This window comes from Microtus pennsylvanicus, chromosome 10, assembly GCF_037038515.1.
Source record: "Microtus pennsylvanicus isolate mMicPen1 chromosome 10, mMicPen1.hap1, whole genome shotgun sequence".
NCBI lineage: Eukaryota > Metazoa > Chordata > Mammalia > Rodentia > Cricetidae > Microtus > Microtus pennsylvanicus.
In genome coordinates, this window is record NC_134588.1 from 93,831,979 (window position 1) to 93,848,615 (window position 16,637).

The following is a 16,637-nucleotide window of genomic DNA, read 5'->3' on the forward strand; positions in this document are numbered from 1 at the left end:
ACTTGACTTTTAGTACATTGTCAAAAGGAGGAGTGTCTTAAAAGTCACAAAACTAAAAGCAATATATTTGCGGTTAAATGACAACCTCGGATGACTCAGAGGAAAGGCAGCCCATCTGTCTAAAGGAATAAGCCATACTGGCTGCACTGAAAAGCGACCCAAATGCACATTCATAGCTAATTATAAACAAAAACTAGTTAACACTTTAAATAAAAGGAAAAATAGCACAAAGATTTAGAGCCTAGACAAGTAGATGAAAGGGCCCTGAGTTGTCCTCCATCTGATATTACTCAGAGGCAACTCTGTCTCCAATTACCTGGGAATATGTGGTATTCCCTCATGAAAGCTGGGGATCACAGAGGGCGTTCGCTCAGTGCCTCTGCTTACTCAGTCGTTTGGAACAAGGTCAGCAGAAATATCTTACAGTGCCAAAGAGTCTGGAGCCAGACAGAGACTAGAGACACCAATCAGTGGGTCAGATGACTAACTTAGTAGGGCAGCAACCACCAGGAATAATTTGTGGGGCCAGAAGTTCAGGGTAAGACGCCTCAGTGCTGCCTGAGAACATCATCAGGACTGCTGGCTTTAACTACTCGCATGCTCCATGGTTCAGAACCATTCCACCATTTCTTTGGTGGAATCAGACTAAGAGGCTAGATAATCTTACACCGTAATACTAAAATAAATGAGCACGAATTAAAGGAAATGGTGAAAGCTGCCTCCTAAGAAGTTTAGTGGTATTTTTGTTTTGTTTTGTTTGTTTGCTGTGGTCCCAACTGTGGGCTTTCTCTGCCACTAATTACAGATCTTTACCCGGTGAATTTAAAGGCTAAGGAGTAACAGCCGTGAGTTAGGTTTAATGCTATCGAACCCTTCCCCTCTGAGGATCAGCAGTTGACTGACCAACTTTCCTAGCGTGATTTCTCCATATAGGTTTAGGTCTATCAAAATATTACTTGCTGATATTCACTGGAGATTACCTAATGCAAACTATTTTCTTCTTTGCTGTTGTTCTTATTCAATCAGTCTGTTTCTTCCTCCCAGGTCAGTAGAGAATTCACTGATTTCTTTCACTCTTTGGCTTTTCACTCTATGTCCAAGCCTGTATTACATATGCACCTTCCCCAGACATTTTCTTGCTGGTGGCTCTCAAGCACCAGGACCTGCATGGTTTTGCCCATGCTATACTCCAAATAACATACCTGCTTTGGAGAAGCATTGAAAATTTTGTTTGTTTTTACAGACAAGTTCTTACTATGGAACTCTACCTGCCTTGGAACTCACTATGTAAACCAGACTGGCCTTGAACTCACAGTGATCCACCTTGCTCTGCCTCCCAAGTGCTGGGCTTGGAAGTGTTTGCCACCACACACAGACACATTGCACAATTTAAAGAAATTATTTTATCTTTGAGATTTTGGCATGTTCTCCCTAAATTCACCAAAAGCACTGTTCTTGGGGCAATTTTATTTACTGCTATGCCTTTTCAAAAATAATAAAAACAAATTTAGGAAGATATTAGGCCCAGCCTATATTATGAAAATTGAGAATTCTCTAGGTATGTCAAATTCACTATGGAGTTGGATACAATGAGAGCTGGTAGTCCAGCAACTAAGGAAGCAACAGAGGGAGATCCCCTGAGGCCAGTAGAAAGGAAAAGAAGGGAAGAAAGAGGAAGGGAATCCTGACTCAAGATAAGTAGGTAATAAAAGAAATGTATCTTAAAATACTTTAGGGTCATTCCAAGATTCCGTAAAGGTCTTGGGACATTATTTCTCCACATTGCTGGAAAGGTATTTTTATTTTAGTTAAGTATGGATTTAATTCTTCATCTTATTTTGTGTAGAAAAATAAGAAATAAATCTTGTGTATTTTTGACAATCTGGAAATAATACATCCCATCCTTTTGAATTAACAATGATATAAAAATAGAAGAAGAACACCATTGTTATTACCTCAAGCACCAGGTGATCAATACACTATCTTACTGACTTATTAACCAACTCAACAAAAAAGAAAATGTCACTCCAGTCTCATGAAGAAAGACTGTGCCATGAAGTGAAAGTCAGTTATTAAAATCTATTACAATCTAATAAACAAGCTAGAATTCAAACCAGGTTTGTAAATGATGTTCAAGACCCAAACACTGGTACTAGAATAAGGACACTGGACAGGGTGTGTACAACTTTTTTGGTAGCAAATGTGCAGGTAGCTTGTTGCAGGAGGCTGCTTGTTTGTTCATGGCTGCTCAGCCCTGAAATAACCACACAGAAACGTATTAATTAAATCACTGCTTGGTCTCTTAACTCTAGCTTCTTCTTGGCTAGCTCTTGGTATCTTAATTTAACCCATTTCTATTAATCTGTATATCCCCACATGGCTGTGGCTTAATCTGGTGCCTGTCGTTGGCAGGGCTACAAGGCTTCTCCCAAATCCACCTTCTTTCTTCCAGCATTCAGTTTAGTCTTCCTCACCTAGCTCTGTTCTGCCCTGCAATAGGCCCAAAGCAGTTTCTTTATTAATCAATGGTAATCACAACGTATAGAGCAGAACCTCACATTAGTAGCTTCTCTTGGAGATGTGAGCTGGGAGTGAGGGTTGGGAGATGCTCCACAGTGATTGTGTCCTTTAAGGGTTATTCAGCCACTCCTGTCCAAAGTACCCAAGGACACTGGGGGATAGGCTGTGGCAGAGGACAACCAGTAATTTGTTGACATGCTAAAGCTCATTGCACACCCACGCAACCCAGTCTTGCACCCATTGGTCCATTTTAAGTGTTCCCTTGGCATTCCTCTACAAACTTGGCTTAGGATCATGGTAAGTTTTGTTTGTGGTGCTAGTTATCGAAACCATGGTTTTGTGATTCTAGGCAAGTGCTATACCACAGAGATATTGTCCCCCAACCAGTAATCGTGTGTTTTGGTGGCTAGAAGGCTGCCACATTATTATGCGTGTCGAACAAGAAATGAGCTATTTCTTCTGAAGAGTGGGGGATGAACTCTTACATGAATTCTGAAATGTAAATATTTTCCCTCCTTTCTTTTATATGATGACTTGAGCATACGTTAATCATAATCTTTGTTAATAGTTGATTGTATATACATAGGAAATTACTGCCCCGAAGAACCCAAGCTTTCAAAACTCTCTACAGAATCATGTGCACCATTAGAGATTAACTATAAGTAATTTGTTTTCTTTACTTACATGTGGCCTGGGGGGAGTAGGGGCATGTGTGTGAGTGCATGTGTGTGTGTCAGGCTCAAGGAACAATTTAGAAGATTCAGTTCTTTCCTTTCATCTTTATATATCTCCTGGGGCTCAATCTCAAGTCACCAGGCTTGTACAGTAAAGTGTGTCCAGCAACTGAGCCATCTCACCAATCTGCTATGAGCGATTTTTATATCTCAGAAAAAAAATGCTTCAAGAGATTTAAATATTCATAAAACATGTTTGTGGTACATGTAGAAAGTTGTCTTAATTTCTATGTCACCTTTAGCAAAGTCATAATGAGCATTACCAGATGCAGCTGTGCCGAGAGTTTGATCACTGTGCATAAATAGCTTGTGCCCCCCTTGGTGAAGGCAGATTTTTACTGCTTATATGACATTTGATTTCAGTTTTCTGGGTTCATCTTCAGTACCCCAAATAACCATAGCTTGCGTGTGACTGAGTGAGTTAGCATCAAAATCTATGTTCATATCACAGTGAAACCTGTTATTTTGTGCAACTAGAATACTCTTTTTTTTTATAAATGACCCCAAGAGGGGACTTTGACAGTAAATAATTGTTTGGGTTTTTGTGGAAAGCATCATGCTAGATGATGTGTGCACCCCAACTTTTAAGGCATTTTGTTGTGTTGAACAAAGACCTGGCAGATACTGGGCAAATGCCCTACCACTCAGCTCCACGCCCAGCCCTTGGGTTTGAGACAAGGTTTCACTGTATAGGTCAGATGGCCCGGAAGTTTGATCACCCAACTCCTAGTCTACGTCTCTATTCTACCAGATCTAGCCACCATGACTCTCTCTCGGAATGTATTTTTTCCTTCAAATTACAATACAAAAGAAAATCTGCCCTGCTCCTTAAATGGTTGACTCTACATTAAGAGTTAAAATTTGTCCTTTAATGTGTTTTCTTTGATCTCTAATTTGACTGTTTATCAAAGCTGATTACAATTTCAATATACAAATTCCTGTAGCTTGAAAATCAGGCAAAAATAGCGGATAGTAGAGAAGTCCCAAGCATTGCCTGTTATTCTAATTTGACTTTATTATTGTAGCATGGTTATTAGGTTTGGTAAGGAGATCTGTTTTTATGTTTTATTTCTTTGGTATGGATCAATCTCCTGCCACATTGGATTAAAATGGTTTGGGTTTTAAATTTTTAAGCCAACTTTCTCAGGCACTGAAACAAGAGCTGTGTTAGTAGACATCAAAAGGAGTTATTACTGTGAACTAGCAAGACTCACTTTCTTCCCTTTTACCATGATTTAAGAGCATACATTTTTTTGAAAAGCTGTAAGAATATATTTTCTGTATCTTGATATGATGTCAAAACATTATAAAACAGTGGTTGGTTTACTTCAACATTTTAAAGATCTTCAATTCCAAAATTTAAGAAAGACATTTTCTTCACATATAATGTTCCTTGTAGACATTGTGCTAAATAATATGCGTATGTTGACAGGTGAATCTAATTGCCAAAAGTCAGGTGGCTAACACTAACCTCATGGGAATTGAAGATAGCTCTTGGGAGTATCAGTTTTGTGGACTTTTAGTTTCATAAATCGTTTACTTGGATCTTCTAAAGTAGTCCAGAAATTATTTCCATCAATTCTTTTAGTCTGTATATTTTTCAAGAAAACAAGGAAATGAAAAATGCCCTTTGTTAAAGTAGTGTTCATTCAGGCGGCCTATGTTATTTCCCCTGGAAAGCACTCTCTATGACTCTAGAATTGTTTCCGGAAGCTAGCCATGTCTTCCTGAGGTACCTCAGACTGGTGTTTATGAGTCTGTTCGTACTAGAGCCTTTTAAATAGAGTCTCTAACGTGCACCTCAGTCTTTCCTGTGGCTAGTGACGGACCTGTAAGCTCATGTAAACAGTCTAAAGTACAAAAAGGGAAGGGAAAGAAGGAAAAAATATCCCACTGCCAGCTCAAATGATCCCTGTTAAGTTTTGACATCCACTGCAGAGACTGTCAGCCTGACACTGTGTCAGGACAATAGAGATGCTGTACAGACCTTCATTCAGAGCAGTTGTGAAAATTGTAAAACTTTAATGAACCCAAGCTGCGCTATTGTGTTTCAAGTAGGGAGAGAGACGCTTTAACAATCCCCACAGGATCATGGGTTTTATTTGGTCAACGCTGCCAATTTTTTATGATTGTAGAGTGATTAACTTACCCTCCTCCATTTTGCCTTCTGATTTCTTCAGATGGCCCCAAATATTACCCAAAGAATTATAAATAGACAACTTCTTTGTTTACTATTTAACGTATCTTTTTAATCTTATACACATTTGTTTGTTGTGGGAGAGGCATTATGAAGACTATGTAGGTGTGGTAATGATGTTTTTCTGTGCTGCTCTATAGAGAAACTCTGGTGGCTTTCTAGCTGTGGCTGGGGAATGACCATAAAATTATTAACTTCTGAAGTTATCACTAATCTTTTACAGTCTTTCAGATAGACTGAAAATATTGAGCACATTGCTTAATAGTGCCTCTGAAACATTTATGCAAATATATATGCATGAAGAGGAAGATAGGAGTGTTGTAGAATATCATAACTTCCTGGAATGCTTGCTTCTCAATGACGGTGAAAGGTGCCGTCATATGTTTTAGTTAATGGAGTTACTCTCTGATGTTTAAGTAATTTGGAATCCTCATTCCTGTCCTAAATCTGATACGTGAGTTCCTGTCAGGTGTCTTTATTTTAGGGGGAAATGAGTAGCACACATGAGGCTGAGTTTGAAGCTCAGTGACAGAGCACTGGTCTAGCAGAGGAGAGGTCCTGGATTTGATCCCCAGCTCTGCCCGAAGAATTACAGCAGAGAAGTGTGTGCATATTGACGTCCCCTTTTAGAGCAAGTCACAATCAGTCACTTGAGAACTGTCCCAAAGAGCATGGCTACAAAGAGTTTAAAGTGTGTTTCACCCTCATTTGTTTTGGTTCCAACTTGGTATTTGTTCCTGTGCTCTAGAGAATTATTTTCAACTAATCTGTGGTATTTAGGTCCTGGCATATTCAGTGTAACTGTGAAAATAGTATTTCCATTCCTTAGGTCACTGTGCCAGAGCCAAATAAACTCATAACCTAAAAATTTTGGTTAGTTATATAAAAATCTTATATGCCCATATACTAGTGTTGTTTTAATTCCATTTAATAGTATTTCTAGCATATTGGTGACATTAATAGGGTTAAATCTACTCCATGTTATTCAGATTGTGTAGTCTCTGAGATGGTAGAGCTCCATACCTATCTCACTTCTTTTTCTTGCATTTTCAGCTAAAATTGACCAAGAATCACAAGAGACTGCCCTGACAGAGACTCATAAATGGTAAGGTATTACTTTTCTTTAATACAATATTTCTTCCCGGAATAGCCGTATGAAAGATCTTAGCTTGTTTTGACCCTAGGAACCAGTTGTTGATTGTGGGGTTCTTTGGTTTTTGTTTTGTTGACTTACTTTCTAGCATAAAGATTCCATACGTTGAAATCTAATGTAACAGTGTACTTTGGGTCCACAGTGAATTGTGAAGTCACTCTGACACATACTTCTATTATGTGCCACGTTGTAACACAGCTTCGCCTCTTTCCAGTGGGATCTAGAAATAAGGAAATGCAGGATTATGCAAGATGTGGAAAAAATGCATTTGTATTGTTTGTCCTTATTTTTTGTTAACATAAAATAATGGGTCGTCTTATGCCATATTCATAAGTAGGTATCATTGCACTTTGTTCATATTTGCTCCTCACTATCCTCTCCATCCCCTGCATTTTACTTTGCTGTATGTAACAATTTTGGTTGGAAATACTTTGGCTTTCTAAGCTTCAAATACACCATTCCATGATTTCCTGGCATTTAGGAATTGTGTCAAACAGTATGAAATTATTCCCATGTGTTTGTCTTTCTGAGTTGACACTTTTCTAGTACAGGTCTTCTTTTCCTTCTTTTGTGCTTTGCGCATCTTGATTGTAATATGTCATAGAGAAGTTCTGTCATCACGTTCATTTAGGATTCTAAAACCTTCTTGTGGTTGGATTCCCATTTCTTTCCCAAAATTTGGGCGATTTTCTGCTCTAATGCCACTGACTAGATTCTCAATGACCTTAGTTTTCATCTCAGCTCTTGCTTTTATCCCATTGTAAATTTGGAGTCTTAATAATATCCCAAGGTTCTTGAAGGTGTGATCATGATCATTGAATTTTTTTTTCCATGATGTTTGATGTCACATTTCCTCAACCTTGTCTTCCTTCCATGATGTTCTTTTTTCCAATTAGTTGAGTCTATTGTAATGATGATTTTTCACTGTTTCTTAGTTTTATTTAATCATACAGTTTTTCATTTCCAGCATTTCTTTATTATTATTATTAATCTCAGTTTTCTCGATGATTTTCTTTTGGACATTGTAAACTTTTCATCCATACTGCCAGCTTTTGGTTTTGACTTTTCTCTCCAGATCTTTGATTGATCACATTCGCTTTATCCACCCATTTACTTGTGATTTCTTTGTGATCATAGGTCAGTTTTACACACATAATTTTTAGATAATTTTATTCACTTCATATTTTTAGCTCAGTAGCTAAGGAGTTACAATATTCTAGTCACGCTTTGTTTCTTCTTTATATTTGTGTTACATTTTGTGCCTTTCTTGCTCACATATCTGCTCTAGTTTTATTTGAGGCATCTTTTTATTGACCAGCCTTCTCTCTGGGGCTCAATTTCTAGCAGAGGTAAAGAGATAATACAATCCCTTTAGATGAGGCTTCTGTTTCCCTTCTCCTGATTTAAGGCACAGGCCTGGAAACATGGCTTATCTCTTCTCTTCTTGTTTTTGTTCTTCTATCCCTAAGAATTTTTCTGTTCTTTTGTATCTTCCTTTTTTGATATCCAAAATATCTTCTCTCTCTCTCTCTCTCTCTCTCTCTCTCTCTCTCTCTCTCTCTCTCTCTTGTCTTTTGAATATAGTATTTTCTCCATATCCTGATTTTTCTTCTTTGTTCCAAATCATGGATGCAGCTTCTAATTTGTCATCTTATTCAGAAGACCTCAGGAATTTGCTTCAAGAGTAAAAATTAGAAGGGTTAGTGATAGAAAACTTTCATTTCAATATACAAAATAATTCCACAGAGGAATCCATGAACTTCCTTAGGTGAACTGCAATTCGAGAATGAGGGTTCGTAATTAGGGACATGATTAGAAAATACCTCAGGAATCTCCATCTCAGCCCTCACTGCTCCTTCCTTTCAGACATTAGTCATTCTCTAGAGAAAATCTTCTTTTTTTTTTTTGCAAAACATTAATAACAAAGAGAAAGACAAAGAAAATGGATATACAGAAAGAGAAGGGAGGGAAAGAGGGAGGAAGATCAGATAGGGGTAGGGGCGTCATGAAATTAAGGAAGAACAGAGAAGAAGTTGAATTAGTAAACCAGATCACATGCTTGTTGAAACTAGCAAGTCTAAAGTTAACCAAGCTAACCCGGAGGGGCCGATGTTGCAATCTTGATTCTGAAAGCCGTCTGGAGACAGCTTTCCTTCCTACTTGAGCTCCTCAGCATAAGGACTTCAACTGACAGGATGGGGCCAGCTATGTTGTAAAAGAAATCCGTCATCCTTAAAGCCTACCGATCAGAGTGTTAACCACATCTCAAAGCTGCCTTCACAACAACCAGACTGGCGTCTCAACCCCGACTAGACATCGTAACCCACCCAAGGAAACCAGCTAACCATCACACTCAAAAGGGACTCTGACTGCTCCTGAGGAAATACTCTTATTAAATACATTCCTTTATTAGGCAAGTTCCTAATAGTCTCTGCTCGGATACCACCCATTTAGCAGCTCTTGAGTTGATTTCAAATACTGCGCTAGGCAAACTGATAAAAGAATTGGCAAGTTCTAAGGAAGTAAGAGCTGAAGGCCAGACATAGATCATAACAAAACACAAAGTCAATGAGTTGAAAACACTAATGATAAAATGTTTAGTACAACAGCCATTTTAATGTTTAGAAATGAAAATAAGTAATGGGTTCTCTGAAACATTTGACAGTACTCCAAAAATGAATCTTTATACAATTTCCCCAGCAAGACTATGTAGCAATCAATAGTAGCTCTGTGAAGAAAGGGAGCATAACCCCTCCCAGGGCCTTTACTTTAGAGCCACCAGGCCTCTCAGATGCTACGGCTCTATACCTTATATTAGTATTAAAACTATCAGCTGACTAGTATTAACTGTGCTAAAGAGGATTAAATAACATGATCTCTGGTCCTTGGTAAGTAATTCATAGATGTTAGCTGCTGTGTTATTGTTGCACAATTATCGTCATCAGTGATTAAGATAATATATGATGGTGGGGTTGCGGAGATGGGTCAGATGCTTTGCAGTCCTGTCTGAGTTCAGCCTGTTAGCTCCCATGTCAAAAATTGATCATGGCTGTGTACATCTATAACCTCAGTGCTGGGAGTGCATAGGCAGCAGGACCCCTAGGGATTGTAGACCAGCTTGTCCTGTAAAATGGGTGATTGACAGGTTCAGCAGGAGACCCTGCTAAGGTGGAAAGTTATAGAGAAAGATACCCCAATGTTAACTTCTAGTTTTCAAATAAACGCACAGATACACACACACACACACACACACACACACACACACACACACATACACACACCTGGTGGTAGAAATAGACCACAGACAGGAAGCCATGAGGGCAAGAGGCTGTGCACCTCGGGTTCTGCTTGCAAGTGTCATTCTGGGAGAAGTTAGCCACTGTCTTCTTCCTGCTGCTCTGCCTAAGAGAACTGGCTGTATCCAGAATAGAATGGGAAATATTCCAAATCTAAAGACTATGTCAATAAAGGAACAAAAATGGAGGTTTTGGCAGAGAAAAACCAAAGAGCATTCTTGTACTCCATGATACAGCATAGCAGATAGCCAAGTTTGGCCAAACTATCAGAAATTTAACAGAAAGAGTGAGGGATGGAGACATCCAAGAAGGACCCTCCTGGAATCAGTTGATAGTGGAAGTTTAGAAGTCTGTTTGTGCTCTCCCGTGAACCTCAGACCCAGAAAGAACATACAGAAACCTTTTCAATCTGTGCTGGGATCCCTTGCTTCATGTTGCAGCCATATAACCTCTGACCAACCTCTGTCTGAACAATCCTGACTCTGAGAACTCCCAGGATGCTAGAGTTAAAAATAAAATTTCACAATATTTACTCTTCATGACCCATGTTTGCCAGCATCAAGTAAATTTCTGCTTCTGGAAGAACTGAATCTAAGCCAGGAGAAATGTTTCTGCCTGGTGTGCTGAGAATGCCACTCAATCAGGTTGTCTGGCTCGTCTCAGACTTATGGGGGAATGGGGAATGGTCAGTGTTCACTAGATGCTACCATTTCAGGTCGCCTTTATAGCTGTGCAGCCTTAGCTTCGTTCTGTACCCTGCCACCTGCCACACCCATCAGTGGGTCACCTTATAACTCAAAGCCTTGGTCTTTTATGACACTTTTTTGTGTTCCTGACTTGGCTCCCTACAGTCAGATAAAACCAGATAAAAGATACATAAAATCACTACATGTGGGCTCTAGGTATGTCAGTTCACTCAACAAGGCCATTGAAAAGGAAAGACAAGAATTTGTCTTCATTTAGACCTACAGTGTCTCAGCTTCTTTCTATTTTTTCATCTTTATTCTTGCTATTTTCTATGTATCCTGTTATCACAAGCCAAATGAAATCCATCCTGGGGATAAGATTGGGAACAAACAAACATGGTCAGTTTGTGTAAGTCTGTGCTCCCAAACTTGCTCTTCATTCCCCAGCCTTCCATTAGCCCCTTCTGACCTTGGGATAGAAAATACACTGGAGGATTCCATTTCTGTGAATGCACTGACAAACTCTCAAAGGAATTTTCTGCTTAATTCCTGCATGGTTGGTTGGTTGGTTTTTATTTAAATCTGGGTGATATGGTAAATGCTTGAAAGACTTAGTTTGTGTTCTGTGAGTGATCCAGTAAAAGCCTGGGGACAGGTTTGATGTTAGAAATGACTGTCATGTATAAGTAGTAAGAATTGCTAAGTCAGGCTTCCAATGTTTGAAGGCTAAAGTAAGACCATGCTCCTTCACTGAATACTCTTCCTCTGTCAAAAGAGAAGTGTATCAAAAGTTTTGAAGCACCACACCACACCGTATGCTCACAGAGGCTCCTGAGAGAGAAGGTAGGATTGTGTGATATGATAGGCAAAGACTTTCTCGGACCTTGGAGCCTATTCAGAAATGTAGTAGATGAACCGCCTGTTGTGTCTGGGACTCTTCTTCCTCTGCCCCTGAAGCCTCAGCAATGGAGTGTTTTGTTCTTTGCAATGCACAAAGCTTCTTTGGGTATGGCTGGTGAGAGGATTTCCTAGAGAAACTTAGTTATGTGAAATGCTTGTTAAACTAAATGCATGTATGCACATCACATGCATATACAAACCCACAGTCGGCAAGCACACATAATTTCACACACGTACACCACACACACACACGGAGGGAGAGAGAGATGTAGGTGGGGACACATATATAGAAATGAAGTCCAAATGTACACACACACACATACAGGTGGGCATACTCGCAGACAGGCAGATAGGTATGCATACACTACACAGAAATATACACTATCACATATACACATACATACAAGTATACACATGCAACCATACAAGTGTACACACACATACACACATTGGCACATGCCCACAGGATCACAGTGTGAGCTTGCTTTGAAAGAAATTACACCCACGGGCCTTTGTGTTACATCTTTTTTATAAAATATCATCTAAAATGAAGAAACTATGATCAAGAAAATCTTAATTATTGTCCAAATAAGATACACTGATATTTTCCATTTTATTATTTTGTAACTAAATAAAGTACGTAAGAGGAATTTTAGAATATATTTTAAAGTTTTTTCTTATATTCCATTTACTACCATGATAGCATCATATACTAATTTGTTTATTCACACATCTTTCTATTCTACAAGTGGCCCTTGCGTTCTTACTTACCTGAATAAAGTATGCTCCTTCTAAATACTCAGAATATCTTCTAGACATCTGCAGATGAGACGTGAGCCATCTCCCAAACTCAGACATAAAATGAAGTGGATTCGGCATGTGGTCGTATTTCAGTAAGCAGGGTGTTGTGAAGAGCGGCTGTATCCCGGCCATGTTTTCATTTCGGTCTCCACTTTATTTATTTGTAATTATCACAGCCACTTTCTTCAATTGTGGAAATGTATCAGCAAGCAAAATACACATTTCTTTTCCCACAGAAGGGCGTGGTATTGGAGTCAGCTCCCAGGCAGTGAAGATAGAAATCTGGAGATTCCTGATAAATTTTCTTTTATTTAAGTTTAAAAAGTGAGGAAACAGAGGCCGTAAAAATCAGTCGATCCACACTCTGACATCCTTAGTGCTTTAAAAATGATGGCCAATTTCAACTTGTTTTCTTTGGATTTATTCTATTTCTTCGAATTCATAGTCAAGAACCGTATCCGGGATGCATCTAACTCTGAACAAAAAAAAGAATGGCTTATAGAAACGCTCTTATGGCAGCAGCCAGAAGCGTTAGCGTCACTGAATCCATTTCTAGATTCATCAAAACTGATAGAAGAGATTACAAAGCAAAATCAAAATTATATTTAAACTATTCTGTTCAGTGGCTTATTTTCCTGTGTGCAATATTCTAGGTACCATTCTGGGTAAAGGACATCAAAGAGAGAAAGGTCTAATGCCTGATACCCATGCACACAGCCAACAGTTGGGGCAGCCCAGACTTTAAAGAACACATTCCTCTGGCTTTTGTGTACATTTTACACATTTCAGTTGAAGATGCTTGTATTTTATATTCATAAAAAGTATGTATGTGTGTACATATATATACATATATATATACATGTGTGTATACATTTATACATGTGTTACTGAAATTTTGACATCTACTGTTTCTAAAACCTTAAAATTGTTTTCTCTACATTTATTTGTGTGTGAGAGAGGAAAGAGAGAAAACATGTCTAGAGTGTGTCTGTGGGTGTGCAAGTGTCACGTGCACATGTAGAAGTCAGAGAACAATTTGTGTAAGGTGGTTGTCTCCTTCTGCCACGTGGGTCCCAGAACTCCAACTCAAGTTAGCCAGCTCAGCTGTCTTGCCAAGCTCCTCTAACTGTTTTTATAATGTTTTAGAATAGACGTCGCTTTCCTCGGGGAGCTAAAAATAAATACTAACTATAAGCAATCAGTGTTTCTTCCTCCTTTCCTTGTGTTCAGGGTTGACTCCAATCTTAAGCACATTAGCCCTGTGTTCTGCACTAGTCACACCCTTAGCCCCTGTAGCTGATCTCACCGTAAGACAATAAAGAATTTTTAAAGTAAAGAAACAGTTAAGGTTTGGGTGTGGGGTGGTGTGCTAGTACATGCTGTTTTCTGGATCTGACATGGCCTGGCCATTGCCGTCATGGTCACAGAAGCTGTGTCTACCTGTGTGAAGTCTGCACACGGAAAATAGTATCAAGGTAGGAGGGGGACTAGCTGTGAAGTGGGGTGAAGGGTGATGAGCAGGAGTGAGGGGTGACAGGAGAAAGTAAGGGGTGTATGAATTATATATATTATATACATGTCTGAAATTGTCAAGGAATGTAAAAGGGGAAAAGATCAATTATCACAATGCTATTAAAGTAATAAATTAATGTTTTCTAGCATTATTCCTGATGAATCTTGTTCTACATAGCTTATAATTTACTTAAACTATCATTAGTCTTTTAAGATTAATTTTAGGAATTAGGGGACAGGATTTTGCTATTTAGCCCAGACTAGTCTTAAAGTCCTGAGACTTCTGCCTTACAGTTCTGAGAACTGGGATTGCAGGTGTGTGCTACCATGACCCAACCCTAAGCCCCCTTAAAGAAAATATAGTAGATACTCCCTCCATTAATATTTTATTTAACTATAATCAGATATTGGAAACAACCAGTGATCAAAAATAAGAGATAGTAAAAAAAAAGGAAAGCAAATTTTTAGAAGAATTTTAATTCACAAATTTTAAAACTTAATAACATTTCTGCATGCAATATCGCTGGAGTGATATTTTACCATAGCCAAGATTGCATAACAAATGAGTTGACATGGAAAAATGATCTTCCATGCAAAATAAAGACAAAACAGAAAAGGCGGGAGAAGGGGGGTAGCTATTCGTTCCAAAGGTTTCATATAGTATATAACTGTTCATTCATCATGGGAGGGAGAATATTTAATCAGTCGTGACTGATGCACACATACTTTATCATGTTTAGTGACGTTTGGAGTGTCAGTTTGTAAAGTGTTTATCCAAGGAATGGACTTCTGGCACAAGGATGAAATGAAAAGTGAAATGTTTAGTTCCTAATAGGCATATTTTCCAGAATCTTTCCGAGTAACTATCCAGAGATGAATAGAAAGACCACAGGTCTTGTTTATCTGCTGATGCTGGCAGACCATGCAGGCTCCAGCCTGGTGTTAAAACTGAAGTGACATGGAATGTCTTTGCAGAATCCCCAAACAATGACATCATTCCCCTCGCAATATTGATAAAGTCAAGCAAAGTTGGAGTTTCTGACTTCCCAATTTGGATTTTTGACTTAACTACTTCAGATCCTGCTGGAGGAACCTCCTAGAGAGATGGTAGAAATCTGTAAACCTGCCTTTTACCTTCGGGTCATGTGGTATCATTTAGACTCAGCACTTTGTAGAAGTGGGTTTGCTTCTGAGGCAGCATTATTTAATCTTTTATAAAAATCGATTGTCCTTTTATCATTGTGAGAACCGTGGCTCCCTCTGCAGGTTCCGTTGTTTTTGAGGGAAGGTGATGACTGTGAAATGGTCTTACTTTCAGCTTTTATGCATTCTGAATAGGAAATAAGAATGTTAGTGTGCTCCCCCCAAGTTAGAGATAACAATTGTAAGGGAACATCCTTTAAAGCTTTTCTGCTTTTATGCATTTATAATAAGAAATGGCAGTTACATGGAGTCAAGTTCTTCCATACTTCAATATTTAAAAATAACTGGAGGTCTACACTAGACAAAACTATCTCTAGAAGCCCCCACAATGATAAAGCTTAGAACTCCCAGACTCTTTCCTCCTAGAAACAAGAAAAATAGTCATCAAAGCACTATGGTTTTAGTGGAGTTTCTAATCATGATTCTTTAGACATATATGTGATTCATGCTAGAACAAGAGGGAATAAGGCACAAAAGAAGGGGGATAGAATCTTTCTAGTTTCATTCTTTAACAAATAGAGAGCAGAAGTAGGATAGAGGTTAATAATTGAAGTTGTCAAGTGTATTTAAGCATAATACAAAATTCATTAGGATGTCCAGCTTGAGAAGTCATGCCTCCAGCATGGTCGAACAGAAGAACAAAGGAAGCTGGTGAGTAAGAACTATCCAAAAAAATAGTCTGACATTAATCTAGGTTTTCTTTTCAGCAAGAGAAGCACAAAAAAGTGCAACAGTTATAGATGGTTTATTCTAGACAGGCATTTCCCAGGGAGGTTAGAATATTCTTTAAAGAACTGTAATTCAATCAGGTGTGGTGGTGCACATCTTTAGTCCCAGCACTTGGAGGCAGAGCCAAGCAAATCTTTGTAAGTTCTAGGACAGCATTGTCTACAAAGTGAGTTCCAGGACAGCCATGGCTACACAGAGAAACCCTATCTCAAAAAACAAAGCAAAAAAACAAACAAACAAAAATTGTAATTCAAGCGAGTCTGCCATTGGTTTTAAAATATATAAAAAAAGAACTGTTAAATTAAATGACAGCCACAAGGCAGTACTGGAGGCTTACAGAACCCAAGGCAAAGACCTATATCCCCACCATGACAAGGTATATATTGCTGTAGTTAAGTTCAAACTCTGGGATGTGTTTCGGGAAGTCAAATTCTAATTTTTCGTTAAAAATGGCTTCCTTCACGGGATGCTATTGAAATCTCATGCCTTCTCCATCTTTCCCCTTCTAAACCAGAGCCAGTAAACTGCTGCTCTGCAGAGAGTGTCAATGAGTTACCACAAATAACAGAATTCTATGTCTTCTCTGTGGTTATTATTGTAAAGTCCTGAGCTCCTAAAGGATTGTGGCTACCCTAGCCTGGGTAATGTGAGGCAATGTGACAATAAGAGAGAAGGAAAAAGATGACATTCCAACCCTTCTGAAGAGGGATGGAACAGAAAGGAGAGTTCATACAACAGTAAGACCGATGGCATACTCTCTTGAAAAGAGATCATTTGCTGACAGTAATGCATGAACTTTCACAACCTGAACTCTGTTACACCATAAAACTCTTACGTCATCTGATTTCCGCCTCTCATGGTTTGAAAGTTAATTCAACGTGTAGCTTGAAGACATGAGCTGATTTG

General features: G+C 38.7%; 1 protein-coding gene across 1 annotated transcript in view; it reads left to right on the top strand.

The window, feature by feature from the left end:
- The window catches only part of Fmn2 (formin 2), a 290,079-nt gene that overhangs the window by 205,755 nt on the left and 67,687 nt on the right, over window positions 1–16,637 (top strand). The window contains exon 15 of the mRNA XM_075989205.1: window positions 6,505–6,556. Coding sequence (XP_075845320.1) covers window positions 6,505–6,556 — 52 coding nt within the window. The remainder of the gene's footprint in view (window positions 1–6,504; window positions 6,557–16,637) is intronic.